Here is a 27090-nt window from a genome sequence, read left to right on the forward strand (position 1 = left end):
TGGCCCTCTTTGGTCCTACCTTGTGTGGAGAGGAGGATGGAGCGCTGATCATATGTAATATGGTCAGTCTCTAGGGCATTGTCCTGCTAGCTAAGGCATTGCCACTTTCCCTTGCCTCTGCCATTCATGAGAGGCCTTTAAACCTCTAAACACACAGTATGAATCGTGTTGTGGCTCGTGTCCTCTGAAGCTTAGATAAGAGTTAATACGTGTTTAGTATTATCAAGACGAGAGATTATAGACGACAAAATTCACTTTAAAATTTCAAAATTTATATACCTCCTCCTGCTTTTGTCGATATTTTGTGGAAGGTATCTAGGTAGAGCCTTACCTTATTGCCTTATTCTATGTTTGGGTTCCCCCAGGTCCCTCAGTGTGAGGCACCTCGTATATCCACCAGAGCGTTGCTAATGCATCTTCCGGTGTATTTTGCATCTTCCAGTCTTCGATGGTCTGGGATGCATCTAAGGTATTTATTGAGCTTATTCTTAAACACATCTACGCTCACTCCTAATATGTTTCTTAGATGAGCTGGCAGCGCTTTAAATAGTCGCTGCATTATCGATGCTGGTGCCTAGTGGATTAATGTTCTGTGCGCCTTCCTTAGTTCTCCTGGTATAGTTTTTGGCACTTTTAATCTACCTCGAGAGAGAGAGAGAGAGAGAGAGAGAGAGAGAGAGAGAGATAGGCGGACACTGTATTAGGAAAGGGGATTAGGGTGTATGTATGTGCTGTAGTTCTGAGAAGATACCTTCTTATCAGATTAGGTGGAATCATTAAAGCCTATCTTCAGGTGTATCACCGAGAGGCCTATCCATTTTAGAAAAGGACGTGAAGATTGAGAAATGAATTTTGGAGAAGCTTTAGCATTAGAGAACAAAGGACTAGCCCGTGGAGAGAGAGAGAGAGAGAGAGAGAGAGAGAGAGAGAGAGAGAGAGCATCGGTGTTTAGACATAGTCCAAAACATCAAGGAGTGAATTTTTAATGGAAATCTCTTTGTTTTTGTATTAGTTTTACATCGGGTGTATCTCGTGTATTGAGGCTGATCAAGAGGTTTGTCAGGACGCCTTTAGGTTGTCTCTTTAATATGTATGGAAATAAGCTTCGTTCATATTTTATGCAATATTACAGAAGATGCTCAAGGGCTTCCACTCTGACTGGAGTGTTTTTCCTTGCGTAAAATGCAACCGACGTAAGCTATGAATATTGAATATCTCACTAAGCAGTCCAAGTCTGTGGTGTATCAAAATTTAAAACAAACGTGCCAGGCGGTACATAGGCGTTATATACCGTGACCGTGCTAGGCGGTACATAACGTGCCAGGCGTTAAATACCGTGACCGTGCGAGGCGACACATACCGTGCTAGGCAGTAAATACACTACCGTGCTAGGCGGTACATATCGTGCTAGGCGGTACATACCGTCCTAGGCGGTGTATACTGTGCTAAGTGGTATATACTGTGCTTGGCGGTACATACCGTGGTAAGCGGTACGTACCGTGCTAGGCGGTATATATTGTGCTAGGCGGTATATACCGTCCTAGGCGGTGTCTACTGTGCTAAGTGGTATATACCGTGCTAGGTGGTACATACCGTGCTAGGCGGTATATACCGTGCTAGGCGGTACATATCGTGCTAGGCGGTACATACTGTGCTAGGCGGTATATATCGTCCTAGGCGGTGTATACTGTGCTAAGTGGTATATACCGTGCTAGGTGGTACATCCGTGCTAGGTGGTACATACTGTGCTAGGTGGTACATACTGTGCTAGGCGGTAAATACCGTGCTAGGCGGTACATATCGTGCTAGGTGGTACATACCGTCCTAGGCGGTGTATACTGTGCTAAGTGGTATATACTGTGCTAGGCGGTACATACCGTGCTAAGCGGTACATATCGTGCTAGGCGGTACATACTGTGCTAGGCGGTATATACCGTCCTAGGCGGTGTATACTGTGCTAAGTGGTATATACCGTGCTAGGTGGTACATACCGTGCTAGGCGGTATATACTGTGCTAGGTGGTACATACCGTGCTAGGCGGTAAATACCGTGCTAGGCGGTAAATACCGTGCTAGGCGGTACATACCGTCCTAGGCGGTGTACACTGTGCTAAGTGGTATATACTGTGCTAGGCGGTACATACCGTGCTAAGCGGTACATATTGTGCTAGGCGGTACATACTGTGCTAGGCGGTATATACCGTCCTAGGCGGTGTATACTGTGCTAAGTGGTATATACCGTGCTAGGTGGTACATACTGTGCTAGGCGGTATATACTGTGCTAGGTGGTACATACCGTGCTAGGCGGTAAATACCGTGCTAGGCGGTACATATCGTGCTAGGCGGTGTATACTGTGCTAAGTGGTATATACCGTGCTAGGTGGTATATACTGTGCTAGATGGTAATTACTGTGCCAGGCGGTATGTACCGCGCTAAGTGGTATATACTGTGCAAGGCAAGCAATTCTTCTCTATTCTTGGGTGGTGCCATAGCCTTTGTACCATGGTCTTCCACTGTCAAGGGTTAGAATTCTCTTGCTTGAGAGTAAACTCGGGCACATTATTCAGTTTTGTTTCTCTACCTTTTGTTATTTTCATGTTTTTAAAGTTTATATATGAAAAATTTTTATTTTAATATTATAATTATTAGATATGCTACTATTTCTAGCATTTTTATTTACAGTATACTACATAGATATATTTTAATTATTTACTATATTTACCCACTAACAGTATGTTCCTCCTATCTTTACAGACCCCCCAACATTCCTATCCGAGCCGCCCGTCGTAGTTGACGTCGTTGAAGGCGAATCCCATGTCCTCAATCTCACCGCACGCGCCAACCCCGCGCTCATCCAGTACACGTGGTCCAGGCGCGGCGCCCCGCTCTCCAAACCCGTCATCAACGAGTCCTGGAGAGTCTATATGACCGACGTGGACAACGTAGCCGTGATGGGTCCTATAGTTGAACCGGATGGGCCCGTGCTGTATATTCGGGATGTGAGTCTCGATCTCGCTGGAGACTACGAACTCGAGGCCACTAATGAGGAAGGAGTGACGACGGTTAAGATTAAGCTCAATGTGCTGTGTAAGTTTTGATGGTTTCGTTCTCGTAGTTTTCACACACACACACACACACACACACACACACTACTGTATCACTGTATGTATGTGTGTATATGTAAATATATATGCACTGTAAATATATATGCACTGTATATATATATATATATATATATATATATATATATATATATATATATATATATATATATATATATATATATATATATGTGTGTGTGCGTGTATAGTCTTTCTCGGAGTGTAATTGTTGAAGCAATTAGGCATTTATTCTCTCCACTTAACTTCTTTTTTTTTTTTTTTACTACTGTTTACTTTTTCTTTTAAAGGCAAATCATGATTGGTTTCTTTTTTCAATGCAGATCCGTTTTGATATTTTAATGTAATTATTCTCTTTCGAGTAACAATTTATTTAATTTCTTTAAACACAATTAGGTATTTAATCTCTCCAGTATCTAATGTTATTATTATTTTTATTATTCTTATTATTATTATTATTATTAGCTAAGCTATAACCCTAGTTGGAAAAGCAGGATGCTCTTCGCACGAAGGCTCCAACAGGGAAAAATAGCCCAGTGAGGAAAGGAAATAAATAAACGTTATAAGAAGTAATGAAAAATTTAAGTAAAATATTCATTCTTTTTCTTTTAGATATTATTCAAAACTGGTTTTATTTTTCCCAACACAGATCCTCCGAAGATAAAGTATACCTCAAGGATGGTGACAGTATCCGAAGGGCAGGACGCCACTTTGGAATGCACCGCCGACGGGAACCCAATGGATCAGGAAACGATGCAGTGGACCAGGGAAGGATACCTCTTCTCCTCTAGGACTCAGCAGACTTACGGGTTTGTTTGCTTTTTCGACCTTTTCTTATAGTTCATTTTAGTTGAAGGATCCTGACGTTTTTGGTTATGTTCATTCTAGGATCATATTTTTATAGTTCATTTTAGTTTAGGATCATGACATTTTTTATAGTTCATTCTATTTTAGGATCATGGCATTTTAATATAGTTCATTCTGGGGTAGGATCATGACATTTTTTATAGTTCATTCTAGTTTAGAATCATGACATTTTTATAGTTCATTCTAGTTTAGGATCATGACGTTTTTATTGTTGATTCTAGTTTAGGATCATGATAATTTTTTTATTGTTCATTCTAGCTTAGGATCATGACATTTTTTGTAGTTCATTCTTGTTTAGGATTATGACATTTTTATAGTTCATTCTAGTTTTGGATCATGACATTTTTTACAGTTCATTCTAGTTTTTGGATCATGACATTTTTTACAGTTCATTCTAATTTAGGATCACGACAAATACCATGAAACCGTTCATTATTCTTTCTAATTTAGGATCACGACAAATATTAAAAAGTATTGTGTGTTTCAAGGACAATAATCGAAATTTCAGATTGTCAAAGTCACAAGGACCAGAGTCATGGATTTTAGTAGTAGTCCTGTGGGCCACCTTTTTCTGTTTCTTTTCATCAAATAACTATTAAAAATATTGTCTTTCTTCTTGTTCTTATAATCTCCCCCTTCAACAAAACTCTTCCATTCACATCAAGGGCCTTTTTATTATTATTATTATTATTATTATTATTATTATTATTATTATTAATAGCCAAGCTACAACCCTAGTTGGAAAAGCAAGATGCTATAAGCCCAAGGGCTCCAATAGGGAGAAATAGCCCCGTGAGGAAAGGAAATAAGGAAACAAATAAATGATGAGAATAAATTAACAATAAATCATTCTAAAAACAGTAACAACGTCTAAACAGATATGTCCTATATAAACTATTAACAACGTCAAAAAGAGATATGCATTAGGTCTTTATTTCTGATATTTGGTCGTTGTCTAAGAGCCACAAAGGGTGACTATATCACGGAAGTGTATAAATTTTTTTAGCTTTGCTCCAAAATGGTATTCATTTATCTAGTTGGAACAATATATTTTAAGGGAATCCATTACTCATTTTATAATAATGTGGTTACATTGCCAATCTTATACCAGTGATCCATAATTCGGATTTCAGTATTGGCTATTTCAGAAGGCCTCAATCATTGAAGCAAACGCTTTATTTAGCGCAGTTTTTTAATGTATTCTCTCCAAGAGTTTTTCTTTTGTTTAATAATTGTTTTAGAAATTTCTCTTTTATAAATATATTTCGTTTGTATTTTCATAATGTTTAATAGTAATTTTTCCCTGGGACAACTTTTAATAAGTTTTCCTTTAAAACGATTGATATAATCTCATAATCTCAATTATTCTATAATTTAAAACAGGAAATTTTCCCATTGCCCTTTTTTAAATGTCTGGTTATTTTTAATTCCTTTAAATGGTTGATATAATTCCAATTATTCTATATATAATTCAAAACAGAAAATGTCCACATTGCCCTTTTTAATTGTGTGGTTATTTTTAATTCCTTTTAAATGGTTGATATAATTCCAATTATTCTATAATTCAAAACAGAAAATGTCCCCATCGCCTTTTTTAATTATCTGGTTATTTTTTGTTCCTTTAAATGGTTGATATAATTCCAATTATTCTATAGTTCAAAACAGAAAATGTCCCCATAGCCCTTTTTGATTCTGGTTATTTTTAATTCCTTTAAATGGTTGATATAATTCAAATTATTCTATAATTCAAAAGAGAAAATGTCCCCATTGCCTTTTTTAATTGACTGGTTTTTTTTTTTTCTATTATTACATTTTCCTTCTGCAATTTTCTAACTTGAAATTGTTCCTTCGTCCCCAGCGGTTCGAAAGCCGTGCTGACGATCACACGAGCCACCAAGAACGACACCGGAGTGTTTACCTGTCGGGTAGACAATAACATCGGAGAAGCTGTCACGGAGAACGTTACTCTCATAGTCAAGACGAAGCCCGTGATCTATCAAACGGAGGTAAGCCAATCTAAGACATTGTTATTTTGGCATAATAGGATTCAATCTAATTTAAGATTTTATTTTGGCAGAAATGACTCAATCTATTCTAAGACAGTATTATGTCATTGTTAGTTTGACAGAAATGATTCAATCTAATCAGACAGTATTATTGTCTTTGTTATTTTGGTGGAAATGATTCTTCCCCTTATTCAGAAGATATCAATATTTTTTTTTACCGAGCTAACAATTCATAAATGCTAAAAAGAGTTAAGAGAAGAATAAGCACTAAATAATTGAAGGTGGTCTGATAAGTTAAAAAAAAAAAGTTGAGAATTTATTGGAAATAAAACTTTAAAGAGGAATTACATGTTTATTATGGTCAAGAAAATACTGATAGTGTATTAGTTCACAGCACTAAACAATTTATCTTGATGTTTCTTCCTTCCCTTTGAGTTCGTGTGCTTTTTTCACAGCACTAGACAATATATCCTGATGTTTCTTTCTGCCCATTGAGTTCGTGTGCTTTGTTCACAGCACTACACAATATATTTTCTTTCTGCCCAATCAGTTCGTGTGCTTTGTTCAAAGCACGAGATAATATATCCTGATCTTCCCATTGAGTTGTGTACTTTGTTCACAGCACTAGTCAATATATCCTGATGTTTCTTTCTTCTGAATGAGTTTGTTTTGTTCACATCACTAGACAATATATCCTGATGTTTCTTTCTTCTGAATGAGTTTGTTTTGTTCACATCACTAGACAATATATCCTGATGTTTCTCTATCTTCCCAGATGAACAATCGGGCAGCAGCTGACCGAGGGGGAACTGGGCGTATGTACTGCGAAGCGGAAGGTGCTCCCGAAGTCCGGTTCTCTTGGAAGAGGGAGGGCCATCTCCTCTCGAACGGCTTCCGACCTGAAAAGTACGACAATGAAACAGAAAAAGTAAGTCAACTTCTCTTTTGAAGATTTATTTGAAATGGAAACATAAGTGAAAACATAGTTTAGTAAGTGAAAGTTTAGAGGTAGATGAAAAAGTTGTGACAAGAAATTTGTTAAAAATTTTTATAGTTTATATATAAAAAAATGTATTTTTTGTTACTGTTCTTAAAATATTTTATTTTATTGTTCTATAGTTCTATTGTAGTTTATTAATTTCCTGGTTTCCTTTCCTCATTGCGCTATTTTTTCCCTGTTGGAGACCTTGGGCTCATAGAATCTTGATTTTCCAACTTGGGTTGTAGATTATATTAGTTATAATAATAATAATGATAATAATAATAATTATGATAATAATTATATAATAATAATATCAATATTAATAAAAATGATTAAAATGATATTAATAATTATAATAACAATGATAATAATAATAATAATTGAAAGCAAGTTTCGAGTACTGCTAAATTAGTGGGGCCACATAAGGAATATGCCATCGTAGTTTTCGTTCTACGCAAATTTGATACAAGACTTTTTTTTTTTAAGAACGGAACATTCTCCTCGATATTTACTATCATGTTCTAACACTTTAGGTTCTCTTACTTGGAGTTACAACTTGATAGCTAGTCTAACTCATTCAATGTTAGTATTTAAGTTGCAAAAATTTTTTTACGAATCATTTTTTAATGCACTGAAAAGATTGAAGTATTAAAAATATAGCCCTAATTTAAATTACTTCCATATTTCATAAAGACAATTATATGAAAGTTTTAATCTCATTTTTTATATATAAACTTAAGACTTTATTTTACAAACAGCCCAATGGTTTACTAAGCTTAACAGTTTATTAGACCTAGTGGTGTTCCCCCCCCCCCCCCACAGTAGAGAGCCCTTTTACTCCTATTTTGAATACTTCATGTTCCGCAACACGATCCTCGTATATTTACTTTCTGAAATCACGTCGTTTTCAGGCTTTGGTCCCTTCCGGGTAAATGTTAATAAACATTGATGAAAGTTGCAGTATTCTACGAACTGTCCTTTTTGTAGACCCTCTTTTTATATAATAGGAAACGTTTCTTACACGCAAACGTCCTTTTACTCGGAAACATTACTTACAAAATAAACGTTATTTTACCCGAGGAGAGAAGACTCCGATTTCTTGGAATTGTTTTTGGCTTTCTATTATTCAGCGACTTGTACTTAGTACATAAGCTTAGCATAGTACTTAGTACTTAGAGGTATTTAAGTGGAATAACTGTTTATCATAATTAAGCTAATTTATCTTAGTTTGAGGTAATTTTCAAGGTAGGGATATTTGTATGATAATTTCGGCTTTACTAGCTTCAAATTTAAGGAAATTGGAAAAAGTGTTAAAATTTTATCTAAGGTAATAAGCAGCAGCAGCATCTAAGATAATGACCCCGACCATAGTTAACCTTTTTGCTTTTCTAACAGATTGGCTTGGTCTCCTGGAGATCAACTTTCTACATAAGAAACGTGAACGACCTGGACTACGCCAATTATGAATGTGTCGCAGAGAACGACCTCGGAGCTTCTACTTCTGTTGTGAAATTCTCAAGGCCAACAAGACCTGACCCACCCCTTTCACTCAAGGTACGGTTTTCCAAGGGTTACGTATTTCATATGAAAAATAATGGGTAGAAGAGACTCTTTAGCTATGGTAAGCAGCTCTTCTAGAAGGACTCTCCAAAATCAAACCACTGTTCTCTAGGTCTTGGGTAGTGCCATAGCCTATGTTACCATGGTCCACTGTCTTGAGGGTAGACTCGGGCACACTATTCTATCTTAAAATTTGTATCCTCTTTTTATTTTCAAGATTTTATAGATTATATATGAAAGACTTTTATATTATTATTGTTCTCTTGTAGTTTTTCCTTAGGCTTATAGCATTCTGCTTAGCAAGTAATAATAATAATAATAATAATAATAAATAATAATAATAATAATAATAATAATATTCTGGTCTTTACTGAGGATTGTGTTACTCGACATGTTTCATAAGTAAGATTGTTTTAGGAACTGTAAAGTTTAAATTGTCCTGATTTTCATTAAGTTAGATTAAACTTGGGGCAGCTTATTTATGTTTCCTCTTGATTGACTTAAAAGAAACGCTGACCTCTGACTTCGAATAGGAGATATTTATTTTTTTAATGTTGCTCTTCTTGAAAATTTTCCTTGTTTCCTTTCCTCACTGGGCTTAATTTCCCTGTTAGAGCCCCTGGGCTTATAGCATCCTGCTTTTCCTACTAGGGTAGTAGCTTAGCAAGTAATGACAATAATAAAAATAACACTGATCTCTGACTTCGAAACTTCGACCTGGACTTTTCATCTCATTTGAAGGGGGCCCCATTTCTCAGGACAAATCTATCTATCGTCCTTTTATTTGCATTGGACTCCTTTCCCCCCAGAATCCTCTTCCTATTTTTGCTTCCTCGGCCCTCCTTTTCATGGGTTCTCTCTATTGCTTCCAATTTACGGCTTCTTCTGTGTGCTTTCGGACGGTCTTGTGCACCTCAGCAGAATCTCTAGAGTGGCCTTTGGAAATATATTCCTGTCTTTGTTATTTAGATTTGAAGCGCTCTCTCTGTCTCTCTCTCTCTCTCTCTCTCTCTCTCTCTCTCTCTCTCTCTCTCTCTCTCTCTGTGCACCATGCTTTCGGATCGGTTAGTTTGAGTGGCTTGGACTGTCATGTATGTTTTCCTCAATTCATTTGGATTCCTTTTAACGCCTTTAGAACTATTTATATAAAAAGTATCGCATATTTCCAATTTCCACGTTAGTTTTAAAATCTTTTTACCGATGTACACATGTTGCTGCCACTCAATACTGTTTTGTCCTCATGTAATTTCCTTGCGTATTCATTTCATTTCCAATTTCCACTTTAGTTTTAAAATATTTTAATCGATGTATACATGCTGCTGCCACTCAATACTGTTTTGTCCTCATGTAATTTCCTTGCGTATTCATTTCATTTCCAATTTCCACTTTAGTTTTAAAATATTTTAATCGATGTACACATGCTGCTGCTACTCAATACTGTTTTGTCTTCAAACATTTTCTTTACATAACAATCATTTTATTCTCTTCTATCGCAGATTGTCAACTCCACCCACGACACAATCACGGTCGCCTGGACACCAGGCTTCGACGGGGGAAAACAGCAGTATTTCCGCCTTCGGTATCGTAGCAAGAGCTCTTCCTCCTACCAGTTCCAAGACGTGTACGAGTCGGGAGTGTACTCGTACCCTGTGAGCGGGCTCAGCCTGGGCACGGAGTATCTATTCTCCATAATGAGTTACAATGACATTGGCGACAGCGAATATCGCGGAGAATTCGTCAGGGCCTTCACCAGGAGTGAGTATATATTTTTTATATTTTCATATATTATTTTTAAGGAAGTGGAATTATTTTTCATCTTATAAATGTCATTATATAATGAACTCGTTCTCGTTACTATTGTGGTTAGTTTTGAATCCGAAATTTCCCTTGTATAGTGCAATTTAGATCATTATTTTTTATATTTTCATATTTTTTTTTAGGAAGTGAAATTATTTTCCATCCTATAAATATTATTATATAATACGTTCTCGTTGCCATGTGGTTAGTTTTGAATCCGAAATTTCCCTTGTATAGTGCAATTTAGATCATAATTTTATATTTTCATTATTTTTTATATTTTCATAATTTTTTTTTTTTTAGGAAGTGGAATTATTTTTCATCCTATGTTTTTTAATCCTATAAATATTTTTATATAATGAATAAGTTCTCGTTGCTATTGTGGTTAGTTTTGAATCCTTAATCCCTCTTGTATAGTGCAATTTGGATAATTAGTCTCCATTATGGAGCGCAGAGGGACCACCGTATCTAAAATTAAATTAATGAAGTGATATTTTACGGATGTAACAAGCGAGTAATGGTTCTTTAACGACTGATTCAATGGTTAATTATATTGATTAGGTATAAATCACCATTTGAATAGACGGATTAATTCAGGCTTCGGATTAATTTTAGGCTAACCGTTGCTAAATAAAATCTTATTTGCCGATATTGATCTGTCTAACTTTTTCGTCTCGATATTCTTTAATTAAAATAAAGAGAGAGGAAGATTCTGTATATATTCGATAGAAAAATGTATAAAATTACATGTATACCTATATACACCTATCTCTTAAAATCAAATGTATAACAATAACGAAATAGGTGTATACCTATTTCGTTAATCTCTTAAATGTATACGTATAAATTATACACCAATATGGTTAATCTTTTAAAAATACACGCATACGTATGAATAACACACATTTCTTTAAACTCTTAAGGGGGTATTGCCCATCATTAGTATGAATAAAAAATATTTTTATTAAAAAATATTAAAAGACAATGGACCTTTGTGAAAGTACATTTACGAACCGTTCTCTAAGCATGAAAAGTAATTCCACATCTTCTATTAATGAAATTTTGTTGTTAAAATTTGATGTTTTTTATATATATGTAAACCGAGGTTAAGGTAAGTAGTTAAAAGGCTAACTGTGAATCTGTACCTACATCACTCAAGGGTATTTAATTAGGCATTATATATTTTTTTATTCAGTTGAATCTATTATTACTCTTTCTCATTTCACACCAACAATTAACTGTTAAAAGTAAGTACGCACGTATGCATTTTCACCATTTCATTACAAGCTTGTGTTCATGACCCCATTCGCACTAATTAGCTTTATAAGTACTAAATTGTATTGTAGCCAAATAGAGGGATCTTTTTATAATTATCTTGAAATATTCCCCTATTAAATTACGTAATCACATACGAAATTTTCAGTGTTGTCAATTTATATATCTAATATCATATTTGAAACTCGTTTACAGTATCTTAAAAACAACTCCTATTTGAAAACTTGTCCATCAAGTTTTAAGTCATATATGAAACTCTTCTACAGTATATTTTTAAACTCATATTTGAAACTCGTCTACAGAAACTCATATTTTAAACTTGTCCATCAAGTTTTAAGTCATATATGAAAATTTTAAACTCATATCTGAAACTCGTCAATCTAGTTTAAACACACATTTGAAACTCAATCTAGTTTTAAACTCTTATTTGATTTGAAATTACTCGTCAATCTAGTTTTAAACTCGAATGTGAAACTAGTCTATCTAGTTATTGAAAGTTAAATAGTAATTACCGTTGATAATGACGTAGCATGTCGTAGTGTGATCCACTTTGTAATTAAAGAAATTAACAGATCCCTCTTAATGGCGAATGAAAAACAAAGTTGAAGGTGTTGGAGTCTTAGTGATAATTGGGATGTGTCGGCTGCAATTTTGCCTCTTTCAGTCATGTCAAATTTCTCTAGCTTCAGCTAACCTTAGTGTTTTAAATTGTTATACACTATTCATTGCTTATTGTCCCCTATGTACCATTTATAATAAGAGAAATTTGATGGTCATGTCCCAAACGTATAAATTGCAGGCGACATTATCTGATAATAATAACATATACTGAAAAATTATTCAATTAATAGCACTAAAGGCCAATACTTTACCGTCCATTCCAGAGTCATTTTGCCGAGTATATATGCATTTCTTCATTGTTTATATGCTTATTTATTTATACATTTTCTATATATAAATTTATGATCTATACATATTTCTATGAATGAACTTTAGCAATTGTAAATTTAATTTTGAAAAGCATTTTCATTGCAATCTCTTAAGAACTTATTTTTAATGGATAAGATGCTATTACATCGTTTAATATATATTTGCTGTGAAATGGACGCCAAAATATTGGCATAGGGCTTTAAACTAGGCTACAGGTTAACAATACTAATATAAATCTCCAGTTAGCATTATCATTAAGTAAGGAAAAGCAAGACGCTTGTAATGCATTGCCTACAAAACTAACGAACACATATTTTAGAGTACAGAGTTACACTAAAAAATGTATGCACAGAGAGCATGGGTGAAGGTTTCTATGACTGATATTGTACTCTAATACTAACAAATGTAATAGGTTCTATTAAAAATAACAAATTCTCACCACTGTTTGGTAGTTTTGTACTGTCCACTAACAGTACTAACAACAACAACAACGGGATTTGGAGACCTTGCACGAGAAATCGAACTTTGCCGGAAGCGAGAGGCACAAATTATTTTTAATAACGCTGAAGGGATTTGATTTTTTGGTTTATTCTGGGGCTTTAGAAAACTAAAATAATAATAATGATAGTAACGGCAAGAATCACACAGCTTTTTTTAACTTTACTGTAAATAGGTTGTGGTGGTTATGGTAGATACAACACATTCTAGGTTAGTCTTATATATAAGGAAGACGGTACAACTAAGAATATTAATAATTAGAGATAAGTTCGGTTTTCTACTGTTGCCACAATATTTAATGGCATGAAATTGATATTAATACATTCATAATGAAACTGTATAACCGAGCGACGGTACCACTAAGAATTTTAATAATTAGAAATAATAATTATTAAACAAATTCGGTTTTCTTACTGTTGCCACAACATTTTTATAATGATATAAAATTTATTTTAATACATAAATATGAAACTGTAAGAATAGCCAGGTGATTTATCACAATGTACTAATTTATATATAAATGCAAGTTTTTATCAAATTTCTTTACAAATTGCAGTGGGGCAGATATTTTGTAATTGTATCAGGCCGAATATTTCTATATATTTTATATCCCCCTCTATTAGAATGCAGTTATATTCATAAACATCCAAAAAACCAAAATATATAGAGAAAAAAATTTTTTGCAAACAAGTCGTAACTAGAGCAATCCCATATTTCTAAATTGTATTTCAATATTGTTCTTTACTACTGAGCTTAGAACACCACGAATTAAAACAGTTGATAGTGTAGTTCAAGGTTGAGATACTTTAGAATTAACACCACCAGATGTCGTAGTGTCTGTAGGTCGACGATGGCAATATTATGTGTAATCTGGTGGCTCCTAGTACAACTTGGCGGAAACCCCTACTGTTTACACTGAAGTAAAAAAGTTCAAACAGGTTGGATAACAAAGATAGTAGAAAGGAAACGGCAACAAGGTAAAATAATGGATATAGAGTAATTGCTAGGGTCGAAGGCACTTAAAGACGATTTAGCACGTACGCTGTATTAATGGTGTTACCCTCCGACGGGAAAGTGGAATTATGCGGTATCACAGTATCAGACATTTTTTTTTTCTCAGCAAAGCTATGTCATAGAATGACTCTTTAAGGCTTGATTGTTGAAAACAAAGACAGACTTGCTAAATATATCTAGTAAGGCATAAGACAATAACAATTATGAAGTTGGACACAAGCATATTTTGGCTACGTCCACCCCTTCTCGTTATTTCATTAATTGTTCAAAGGAAGAGTGTGACATTTCATTGCCATGATTACACACAGGATGGCAGCTAACTTGGATTTGAACAATGTCTGGGAAGACCAAGTTTGAAGATCTCCTTTGAGGACAAAAACACATTAATTATTGTTACTGCACAAATGTGGTTGCTTTCTACGACAAAACCAGAGGAATGCCATGAATATCGGTCCAGAAAAATGTTAAACTGATCTTGAGGCCAGAGGAAATGCATTTGATTGGTCATGCAGTCTCGATTACCTGCTTTAAATAGCTTAAAATATCATCGTTCGTTTTTAAAGAAATTTATCTTTGGCAGACTATTCATTCTAAATTAAGACTATTCATTCTAAATTAAGTGTATTTGATCTTAATTTAAATATATGTGGAACGTATTAACTTCGCCATGAAGTTATGTTTCGGACAGATGCTGTACAATTTCCTAGTCGAAGACTCCATCAAAAGTTGCTCAAAGCGAAAGATTTTTTAGGCGCTGCTTGATTAAAGGCTGTAATCTGACATTTCCATTTCCTATCACTCTTGCACGACTCAGCTGCACAATTAAATACAATCACTAGTTTTAAAGTTTACAGGCTTTTGAGATTCGGATCCATTATTTCACCTGGGCATTTTATCTTGGTAGTTAGCGGAGACTTCACTTTTTGCGTTTCGTATTCAGATTCCGCAGACTTCACTTTTTGCGTTTCATATTCATTCCGTAGACTTCACTTGTTGCATTTCGTATTCAGATTCCTGTTTCATGTTCAGATTCCGTAGACTTCACTTGTTGCAGTTTGTATTCAGATTCCGTAGACAAACTTTTTTTGTATTCAGATTCCGTAGACAAACTTTTTTACGTTTCATATTCGGATTCCGTAGACTAAACTTTTTTACGTTTCATATTCAGATTCCGTAGACTTCAATTTTTTCGTTTCGTATTCAGCATATTCAGATTCCGCAGACTTCACTTTTTGCGTTTCGTATTCAAATTCTGTAGACTTCACTTTTTGCGTTTCCTATAAGATTCCGGGTTCTTTCCACTGTGGCTTCAATTATGATTGACCGAAATTTTCACACACCGCAGGCATATTTACATACTGTACTCGCTTGAGGTTGGTGGATTATTTGTAGTAACTGCAAACAGGTATGGCAATGATGTCATATGGTATCCAATTATCTGCGTTGTATTTAGATCAGACTTATCAGAGCAATCTGGCTTCATGAATTCCTTCCTTGTCGCTAAACTTTTTACTTAGCTGGAAACCTTAATTAAACACAAATGTGATTAAAGCATAATGTAACTAATACGCATTTTAACTAAGGAACAATGAGCTACATTTCGCAAATACAAACGGAGAAGTTTAAAAAGGGTGAAGAGCAAACTTTTTAGTTTCACGGGTATTTGACTTTGTAAATAAATATTGTAAATGCTGGATGGATATGCGAAATAGATGTCATAACTGTCACTAAAAACCTTTTAGTTTTTGATTGACAGCTTTACTCCAATATGTTTTTCTCCTACTCTACTCTCATTTCTCTTCTTCCATAGAAATTTTACTTGGTATTCATAGCATGAATGTAATGGTTTTGATATGGAAGCTGACATCATTTTAGCCAATTTCAACACTTATCATGTTCGAGCTGGTGGAGTTGGCCATAATGGTTTTGATAAGGAAGCTGACATCATTTTAGCCAATTTCAACACTTGAATTCGAGCTGGTGGAGTTGGCCAAGTGGTTTTTTATATGGAAGCTGACATCATTTTAGCCAATTTCAACACTTGAATTCGAGCTGGTGGAGTTGGCCATAATGGTTTTGATATGGAAGCTGACATCATTTTAGCCAATTTCAACACTTGAATTCGAGCTGGTGGAGTTGGCCATAATGGTTTTGATATGGAAGCTGACATCATTTTAGCCAATTTCAACACTTATCATGTTCGAGCTGGTGGAGTTGGCCAAATTTTTTTTTTTTTTTATATGGAAGCTGACATCATTTCAGCCAATTTCAGCACTTATGGATATGTTCGAGGTGGTGGAGTTGGCCATAATGGTTTTGATATGGAAGCTGACATCATTTTAGCCAATTTCAACACTTATCATGTTCGAGCTGGTGGAGTTGGCCAAATTTTTTTTTTTTTATATGGAAGCTGACATCATTTCAGCCAATTTCAGCACTTATGGATATGTTCGAGGTGGTGGAGTTGGCCATAATGGTTTTGATATGGAAGCTGACATCATTTTAGCCAATTTCAACACTTATCATGTTCGAGCTGGTGGAGTTGGCCAAATTTTTTTTTTTTTTTATATGGAAGCTGACATCATTTCAGCCAATTTCAGCACTTATGGATATGTTCGAGGTGGTGGAGTTGGCCATAATGGTTTTGATATGGAAGCTGACATCATTTTAGCCAATTTCAACACTTATGGATATGTTCTTAGCGGGGCTGGTGGAGTTATCCATTTTTTTTAGTCAAACTCTAGAAGGTTTTTAAAAATGTCATCGTAACAAACTACGCAGGTTTGATTTCCTCTAGATATAAAAGATGTTTTTCGCTTACCTCTCTCAAAACAATAGTTTAAAAAGCATTAAAGTCTCGTTGTGTACCAAAGTCTGTCTTATATGTCAAGGGGTACAGAAAACAGTTCATTTTAAATAAAAATAAATAAATAAATAAATATTAAGCTTTTATTATCTAACATATCGTGTGAAAAAAGATGTTTTTCGCTCAACTCTACCTAAAGAATATCTTCATCCCATAAGAACATTATTTTTGGCAATTTAAACCATTGTTTTGTCCCACAGTCCCTCCTATATGTCAAGGGGTACTGAAAAGTAAACTAAATATATAAATAAATACATTTTAATATCTAACTTATCATGTGAAAAAAAGATGTTTTTCGCTCACCTCTACCAAAAGAATAGTTTTAAAGAATATCTTTATCTCATAAGAATAGCTTTTTAACAGAAAAATAAAAGGATGTTTTTCGCTTACCTCTATCAAAAGAATAGTTAAAAAATATCTTTATCTCATAAGAATAGCTTTATAACAGAAATTTTGAGTATTTAAAGCATTAAATTCTACTTTCGTTTTATCCCATAGTCCCTCCCATATGTCAAGGGGTACGGAAAACAGTTAAATAAATAAAAAAGCTTTTAATATCCAACATATCGTGTGAAAAATTACTCATTTCATTTTCATGGGAGTAATTGATTCCTCTAGTATTAATGATAAAGTTAATGAAATTTCCGTTTCCTGTTATTTTAACTACAATTACTATTTCGGTGCATTATCTTTTTGTTTTTAATAGAGCGTGACCGATTTTTATATATAAATTCTTTTCGACATGCGCCGAGTTCATGGAAAGACATTTTTATGATAATTATTCGATATACTTTAATCTGATTTTTTGTAAGGAATCTCTATAAACAGCGTCGGCTTTTGTCCAGTCTATTGTTTTATACAAATTATCTCCTATATGAAATAAAGTGTCTATCTATGTATGTATTATAAATATAATATATATATATATATATATATATATATATATATATATATATATATATATATATATATATATATATATATATATATATCGTCCCCTTTGTAAAGGGAGGGAAAGTAGTCATACCATGTTGAGAGGCGTTGCGTATATGTGAGCGCATATCTATTTAAATACTTAGTCGTCTTTTTTGACGGGTTGCGTACAATAGTATATAATAAACTTTAGAAACGAATAAATTCCTCCAGTGCCAACGTAAAGGATTATTTTGACTGAAAATGAGATCGAAATATTTCTTTTTGACTGAAAATGAGATCGAAATATTTTTTTTTGACAGAAAATGACATTGATTTTTTTTTGTTTTTTTTTTTTGTTTGGAAAATGAGATCGAAAATATTTTTTTTTTGGAAAATGAGATCAAAAATATTTTTTTTTTGACTGAAAATTATATTGAATTTTTTTTTTTTTTGAACTGAAAATGAGATCGAAAAATACTATTTTTTTTTCTTGACTGAAAATGACATTGAAATATTTTTTTTTTGACTGAAAATGAGATCGAATTATCTTTTTTTATGTTATAAATTCAAATGAAAGATTGGGTTACCATCATCTCTTTCTGGAAATTTCTGCCCCTATCTGATGACAGCCATCATCTGCAATTCCCATTAACTTCATTCGTCAGAATCCATAACCGCGTCTCCCACGTCTCTCTATCCTATCCTCACCCCCCCCCCCCTCCCTTATATGACGAGAAGATAATACGTTCCTTTGATTACCACGCCTTACTCCTGCTTCTCTTCTTTCCTATACTCTCGTCTTCCTTGTAACTCCTATTCCACACATGCATATCTTCCTTCCATCTTCCTCCAAGAGAAATTATTGACGATGCCATGGAAAGCCTCTTATGATACGCGAGATCTTTGCGCCGTAAAGCAATGGATCCTCCCTTGAATGTTCTGGAAAGCTCCCGACAAATCCCTTTGTATCTTGCCATGGGATCTGGAATTAAGTCTCATGGACTAGCTAGATACGCTCTAACCCCCACACCAAGCTCTTCCGGCTTGATGTGCAATGGGGGGGGGGGGGTTTACTCTTGGAGGAGAAAGTATTAATCCTCTTAGGGGGTACTTATACCCCTTGGAGGAATAAAAGTACTCTTAAAAGTTTAAATGTCGCTCATGAGTGGCAGAGGCGATCTGGAATTGAGTCTCATGGACTAGCTAGATACGCTCTAACCCCCACACACCAACCTCTTCCGGCTTGATGTGAAGTGGGGGGCGGGGGGTTTCTTTACCCCCTCGGAGGAATAAAAGAACTCTTAAAAGGTTTAAATGTCGCTCATGAATAACAGAGGCAAGGTACAGTAACATTACCCCCAACAAGCAGTACAGTACCCTAGAGATTGACCCAAGCTCCTCTCCACCTAAGCTAGGACCAAGGAGGGCCACACAATGGCTGCTGATAACTCGGCAGATAGACCTCTAGGCATCCCCAAACATCCCATCCTTAGGTTACAAGGATGGTGAGGTTGCAGTAACCAAAGGAACTAACGAATTTCAGCGGGACTCAAAACCCAGTTAGGAAATCACCAGGCAAGGACGTTACCACCATGCCACCATAAACCTTAGCTTTCCCCACTTGGAGGAATAGAAGTATTTTCCTCGAAGCTTTTCCCCTTAGAGGAATAATAAACCCCCCCCCCCAAGGGTTTCCCGTATTCTGCCCATCCTTCCTCTTTTCACAATGTATGAGTCAAAAGAAAATTCCCCCCCCCCCCCCCCCGTCTTTTATGTGACGTTAAAGTACTCGAAAGAACGGTTGAAAGGATGCTGTGTTATTTATAAGAAAAGCTTGAATAAATGCTCGCAAGGGAAAATTCTCTCTTTAGCTTATAAGCCGTACAACATTGACAGGTTTACTTTATATTCAGAGAAATATGGAATCTTTATTACGAGAAGAACTGTTCGTAAAAAAAAAAAAAAAAAAAAAAAAAAAAAAAAAAAAAAAAAAAAAAAAAAAAAAAAAAAACAGGTTTGCTCTCTTGGTCAGTTTGCATGATTCATAAACTTTCTTTCCAATTATGGTTGTAGAGAGAGTTTTGTATGAAGTTTATTGATTTTTTTTTTTTTTTAGCTTTTGCACACTTGGAACCCCTTTAGATTTTAAAAGCGAATTCCTACATTGCGATAACGCCATGCCTCCCTTTGCGATTGATTGATCGATTGATTTGAGGTTTTCTGGCATCTTGACATCTAAGGTCATGTTATGTGCCATTAAGTGCCAATAAAGACAGATCTATATTATTATTATTATTATTATTATTATTATTATTATTATTATTATTAGCTAAGCTACAACCCTAGTTGGGAAAGCAGGATACAATACGCCCAAGGGCTCTCTCCAAAGGGGAAAAATAGCCCAGTAAAGAAAGGAAATAAGTACATATATAAACTATAAGAGAAGTAATGAACAAGTAAAATAGAACATTTTAAGAAAACAGATCTTTCATATATAAACTAAAAAAATTGACTTGGGTCGGTCTGTCTGTTCAAAAAAAAAAAAAAAAAAAAAAAAAAAAAAAACACCATTTGCTGCAAGTTTGAACTTTTACCGATTAAAATACCCTATTAGGAAGATCATTCCACAACATAGTCACAGCTGGAATAAAACTTCTGGAATACTGTGTATTATTTGATCTTCATGTGACCATTATGCCTTTAAGAGGTATTCTCTGCCAAACAGAATTCGCAAGCTCGATATAGAAAAAAATAACGTATGAATTCGATTAAATTTAATGGTAAAACCATACGGTGGAACGAACTAATCGTACATATGAAGCTGTTAGCTATCCAGAATCAATTACTGTTGGCTACCCAGAATCAATCAAATGTTGTTGGTTATCCAGAATCAATTGTTGTTGGCTATCCAGAGTCGACTGCTGTTGGCTATCCAGAATCAACTGCTGTTGGATATTCAGGATCATTTCTTGTTGGTTATCTAGAATTAATTGCTAATGGCTATCCAGAATCAATTGTTGTAAGCTATCCCAGAATCAACTGCTGTTGACAATCCAGAATCAACTGCTGTTGGTTATCAAGAATCAATTTCCATTGGCTATCCAGAATCAACTGCTGTTGACAATCCAGAATCAACTGCTGTTAGCAATGCAGAATCAACTGCTGTTGGCTATCCAGGATCATTTGTTGTTGGTTATCTAGAATCGGTTGCTATTGGCTACCCAGAATCAATTACTGTTGACAATCCAGAATCAACTGCTGTTGGTTATCAAGAATCAATTGGCATTGGCTATCCAGAATCAATTGCCATTGGCTATCCAGAATCAACTGCTGTTAACTATCCAGAATCAATTCAGATTATTGGAAGGATTTTATAATGTGGATATTTTCTGTTAGAAATCAATGTTATAGATTGTGGATGAAGATCACAATGAATTTCAATCCAATCGTATTCGATGGTTTCAAGGTTGAATTAATTATTATGGGAGGATTAAATGCAAGAATTGAATATTAATAATTAATTATTAAGGGAGAATTTAACGGAAGAATTGAACTTTAATAACAATTAATTAGGGGAGGATTAAACGGAAGAATCGAATTTTAATAATTAAGTTAGGATTAAACGGAAGAATTGAACTTTAACAACAATTAATCATTAGGGGAGGATTTAAAGGAAGAATTGAACTTTAATAGCAGTTAATTATTGAAAGAAAGAATCGAACTCTAATAACAGTTAATTATTAAACGGAAGAATTGAATTTTAACAATTAAGATTGGATTAAACGGAAGAATTGATGAACTCTAAAACATGTTAAACGAACATATAAGTCTCTGTAATGTGTGCGTGTGTATGTAAGTCTCAGCAGAAAGCCATATCGTATCTGAATACGGACCCCCGATGGCGCAATGCAAGGCCAGTGAAATATCAGTTGGTCTACTTTAAAACCCTATAATGTTGGAGCGGCTTCCCGTGGCTGGCACCGTTTCGCTTCACTTCCTCCTGCATATATATATAAATATAGAGTAATATTACCCTTTAATTCAAAGCAATGTTTATATTACATCCAGAAAGCCTATACCCGAACAGTAACGGCATACTCGAAATGGAAAATACAACGACTTCTTAGGCCGTTCCGAATTTTGAATTCATTGAATGGAAATGAGGTCTGTCGGAGTTGAAATTCATTTAGGCCTACGTTTTAACGACCAGCTGGTTTGGTCAAATCCGCTGCTGTATTCCTAACCTTATCCTAAGCCCTTCCCTTTTGTTATTTTCATTTCTTTGTATCCGTACCATTAGTTGAAATAATGTAGAAATAAATGGGAAAGTATTTTTGTGAATTGAAGAACACAAGAAGGGTTGTGGTGGCCTATGTGGTAACGTTCCTGACTGGTGATCGCCAGACTGGGGTTCGAGTCCAGCTCAAACTCCTCCTTTGTTCTAGCTTGAGTGGGGATGGGGGTTGGGCGTTGATCATATAATATATGGTCAGTCTTTAGGGCATTGTCCTGCTTTATAAGGCAATATCACTGCCCCTTGCCTCTCCATTCATGAGCGGCCTTTAAACCTTAAATCTTTAAACAGAACAGAGGATGAAATCTATCCTGATCTCGTGGAAACCTCGTCAGGTTTTGACGTGGGAGATCCTGAAAGGATCAATAATTGTCCTTCGTATTGCCCAAACAGAAAATTAGGAATGGGATATTACCTTCATTTGGCATTCCAATCTTGAAAGCTCTGATTGGAGTGATAGTATTCATTTAAATTGTAATGCATTGATCTCATTAAACGTGTTTATTATGAGTTCGCCAGATTCGAAGTTCAGTTCTTTTGCTTTAGCTAATTGAGTATTAATTAAATCATATTTAAATCTTAACATTGATTATCGAAGACTTATTTTGCTCATTTAAAGCTTACTTTTTTGGAGGTAGTTAATTTTCTATATATATTCGAAATCAATTATTGATTGGAATATAGTAAAGACAATCTCCTCTATAAAATGAGCAATTGTCTGGCCTTATGTATAAATATAATTTTTTCCTGTCACGCTGAGCGGAATTGTTTAACGTATGACTACTCGATATTTTGCCGTCCCTAGGTTAGGGGGGAAGAGGGAGTAGTCGGTCCCTGGTGAGAGGGGGTACCTTGAAGTGTACACTCGGAAACTACAACTTGACACAAATTGCAGAACCAGCGGGTTGTGGTTAAGAAAGTGGGAAGGGGTGGGAAGGGTTGAATCTGTGCTTGTTAGTGCATATATATGAAAATATTTAGCCGTCTGTATGACGGGTCGCGTAAACTAGTTTATAAAAAGGCCGTGTTGTCTAGAAAAATTTTTAAATTCTCAAGGAATTTTATATGGACCTATAATGAAAGAGACTGGCTTCTCTTATGAGACGACGACAAGCTATATTATTATTATTATTATTATTATTATTATTATTATTATTATTATTAATAGGTAAGCTAAAACCCTAGTTGGGAAAGCAGGATGCTATAAGCCCAAGGGTTCCAACAGAAAAATAACCCAGTGAGGAAAGGAAAGAAGTAAACAAATACATCATATGAAGAGTAATGAACAATTAAAATAAAATATTTTACGAAAAGTAACAACATTAAAATATATCTTTCAGGTATGTCAGCCTGTTGAACATGAAAAAAATTGCTGCGAGTTTGAACGTTAAAGTTCTACCGATTTAACTACCCGATTTACTGTTATTATTATTATTATTATTACTATTATTATTATTATTACTTGCTAAGCTACAACCCTAGTTGGAAAAGTAGGATGCTATGAGCCTAGGGGCTCCAACAGGAAAAATAGTCCAGTGAGGAAAAGAAACAAGGAAAAAATATCTTAAGAAGAGTAACATCATTTAAATAAATATCTCCTATGTAACCTATAAAAACTTTAACAAAACAAGAAGAGAAATTAGATAGAATAGTGCACCCTGAAGCAAGATCATTCCACAACTTGGTTACAGCTGGAATAAAACCTCTAGAATTCTGTGTAGTATCGAGCTAGTTACCCGTAATCGCCGTTGTAACAAAAATAATCGGATACACTTGTTATTATCATTATTATTTGAGTAATTGGATACTTATATTTACGTGGAAGCGGAAAAGAGCGGGCCCTCTACTGCAACTGAAATTGATAAATGAATCTGATAACGTTGATTAGCTATCCGGAATTTTTTTTTTTTCAGTAATCTCCAAATTATGCGGAATTTAGAACGATATAATTCTATTGTAATTACCGGAGAATGCAATTATTCTTGTGTTTAGCCGTTTTAATTAATATCGCTGCAAAGTTTTTTAAAGTTTTAAATGCTACTGGTACAAAACAGTTATTTATTGATAAATTTTATGTATAATTACTTTTAATAATATATATTTTTTAAATACATATCGATATACAATAATTTTCAGTTAGATTTTATCATTGAAAGGTAGTTTAAATCTTAAATGCTACTGGTGCAAAACATTTATCGAGAAATTTCATGTACAGTCAATTACTTTCATTTATATATATATATATTTTTTTTTTCTAAATCTCTGTATAAATATAAATTTATTTTCGTTAGAAATGTTTTCACTGGCAAGTAATTAAGTCTTAAATGCTACTGGTACAAAACAGTTATTTATCGAGAAATGTTTTTGCATAGTTAATTACTTTTAATTATATATTTTTTCAAATCTCTTAATCAGTATAAATCTGTTTTTAGTTGAAATGTTCCTTTTATACGAGTTTTTTAAGCTTATAAAATTTGAATTCCTTACGTTCGATCTCAACAATTTATATCAGAGCAAAGATATATGAGACTGTTCTTTTAATTTAAATTGCTTGACAGTGTATCAAACTTTAAATTGATTAAATAATCACTCATCATATTTAAAAGCACTGTTACTCGGTTATAATATATTAAACAGATAATAAATCTTCTAGTGTCATTATTACTAGATGGCAATCGTATAGAATCGATGCAGATACAACATATTTAAAATAAACGCTATTTATAGGTACAGTTTATTAAATCTTCAAGTATCATTATCGCTAGATGGCAATCTTTTAGAATCGGTCCAGATTCAAAAGGAATGCATTAAATAATCACTCAACATATTTAAAATAAATGCTATTTATAGGTACAGATTATTAAATCTTCTCGTGTCATTATCGCTAGATGGAAATTTTATAGATTCGGTCAAAAATCAAAAAGGAAAAAAGTTGATATCTATTATTTATTCACGAAGGCTCTTCACATAATTTTTTTGGGGGGTAGGCCCACACAAAAAGAGGAACAAAATAGGACTTTTCCTCTCTTCTCTCCTCGCAGCCTGACGAGGGGTTTCAGCCGAGTTTAGCTAGTACTGCTTGGGTGCCACAGCCCACCTACCCCCTTATCCACTGTGAGATAACAAAAGTTGAAATAACGAAAGCTAAATTTGGAAAGATAGGCCGTGCGAAATTATACATGCTCTTTGAGTTTTGTCAACAGCCTTATTTACAACTCTCTGCCTTTATTACTCCCGGGAATTGAGATCATAAGAAGTAAGGGAAAAATATAAAAAAATAGAATAATTTGTGATATTTTTAACTCTGAAGTGATCTCCCCTTTGAAGCCGGCCCCTACACTCCAACCCCGAATAGTAATTCTCCTTAAGTGACGTTAAATGGGAGAGTGAAAGCTGCCAGAAAGACATACGAATGACCCCGAGTGCCACACTGGCACTGTTGTTACTATTTCTTCTCTGGTGGTGGCACTAAGTAAGAAGAATGGCCCTCGGAAAATTCTGAAAACCTAATTTGGTTGTGGTCCCTCGGTGAACTTTCCTCCCCTTAACCCTCCGCTCTTTCTCCCTACGGTCCATCTTCGATAGTATTTTTCCCCCTCCCTTCTCCTATTACCCTCCCCTCTCTTTCCGTATCATTTATTCCAGGATTTATACCATTTTAAAAACGGATATGTCGACGTAAAGGAGTGATATTACCGTCACAAAGCCGTAGGATATAACAACAAAGTAAGGTAAAATTACGGTCGCCTATATTTGACTGAAATACGGTTGAGAACAGAGTATATTTTTACAGAGAATTTCCGGTTAAAATTACGACAATTTCAAGTGTTTGACACCAATGATAAAAAGCAAGTTTCGATAAATGTAAACCTTTAAACGTTTTCGATGTAAAATTTTCGCATGAAATATTAATTAAACTTTTGTAGTAACCAGAGTTTGGGATACCTCTTTTTTTTTTTTTTTTTTTTTTTTTTTTTTTTTTTTTTTTTTTTTTTTTTTTTTTTTGGTAAATTACGCGATACTACTCATCAGCGCCTCTTCATGACACACACACACACACACACACACACACACACACACACACACACACAGTGCCCCGACCGTAACTTCATGACAGTTGTAGATTGGGAGAGGAGTCGATTGTAGTTGATTTAGCTCCTTTGAGAAATGAAAATAATCCGAAGAGTAAATACTCTTTTCTTATTACTTGATTACTTTTACCCGAAATCCATATAAAACTTGATGATATTTCATAATGTCACTTTAATTAATTTCTCATGAAGATAAATGTTAATGGAAATAAATTAATTTCATTATAATTAATTAACTAGTTAAAATGACATTCTATACTAAATGTAAGGAAAATCTTGATCGATTGACTTTTTAATAAAGGCTATAGGTAGATTATACGTATAAGTCACTCATTTAGCTAGTGAATATGAGAGATAGCTCTATCGTTTCATATAATTAATTATATATAAAATACTTATTCTAAAATAGGTACGTCCTACCATGAGATTGTGCTCTAGTAGAAAAATAAAATCGACAGAAAGTTACAACGTTAAGAAAACTAAGAAAGATATATTTCTTATATAGATTAGAGGGGCACTAAGTAGAGAGCATGCATTAGCCAGGCCAAGCAGTCTTAAATTGCATACTGTTAAAAAAAAAAAATAAAGAAATAAACTAACAAAATTATTTACTTGATATTGCGATTATTTTCAAAGTACTGCTTAGTACTTGTACTTTGATGTATTTTATCCAAAATGTTACAGCTTCATCCTTGGATCATACCCAGTATGACTACCAAGTTGTTCAAAATCGATACAGTAGTTTTTGTGTACAGTAGCTCACAAATATACAAACGACGTCTGGGGTGAATACACACCCTTTGGAAAATCTTCGATTATGGCGAAGGTAATTAATAGAAAGAACAATCAGTTAAATTATACCCTTGCAATGTCACC

The 27090-nt window shown here is 34.5% G+C and overlaps 1 protein-coding gene across 1 annotated transcript in view; it reads left to right on the top strand.

Moving 5' to 3' along the window:
- The window catches only part of LOC137627214 (synaptogenesis protein syg-2-like), a 135174-nt gene that overhangs the window by 81198 nt on the left and 26886 nt on the right, over positions 1-27090 (top strand). The window contains exons 5-10 of the mRNA XM_068358294.1: positions 2755-3087; positions 3769-3928; positions 5845-5992; positions 6768-6920; positions 8370-8528; positions 10031-10289. Of these exons, the coding sequence (XP_068214395.1) occupies positions 2755-3087; positions 3769-3928; positions 5845-5992; positions 6768-6920; positions 8370-8528; positions 10031-10289 (1212 nt within the window). The remainder of the gene's footprint in view (positions 1-2754; positions 3088-3768; positions 3929-5844; positions 5993-6767; positions 6921-8369; positions 8529-10030; positions 10290-27090) is intronic.

This window comes from Palaemon carinicauda, chromosome 35 (assembly GCF_036898095.1).
Source record: "Palaemon carinicauda isolate YSFRI2023 chromosome 35, ASM3689809v2, whole genome shotgun sequence".
Classification (NCBI taxonomy): Eukaryota; Metazoa; Arthropoda; class Malacostraca; order Decapoda; family Palaemonidae; genus Palaemon; species Palaemon carinicauda.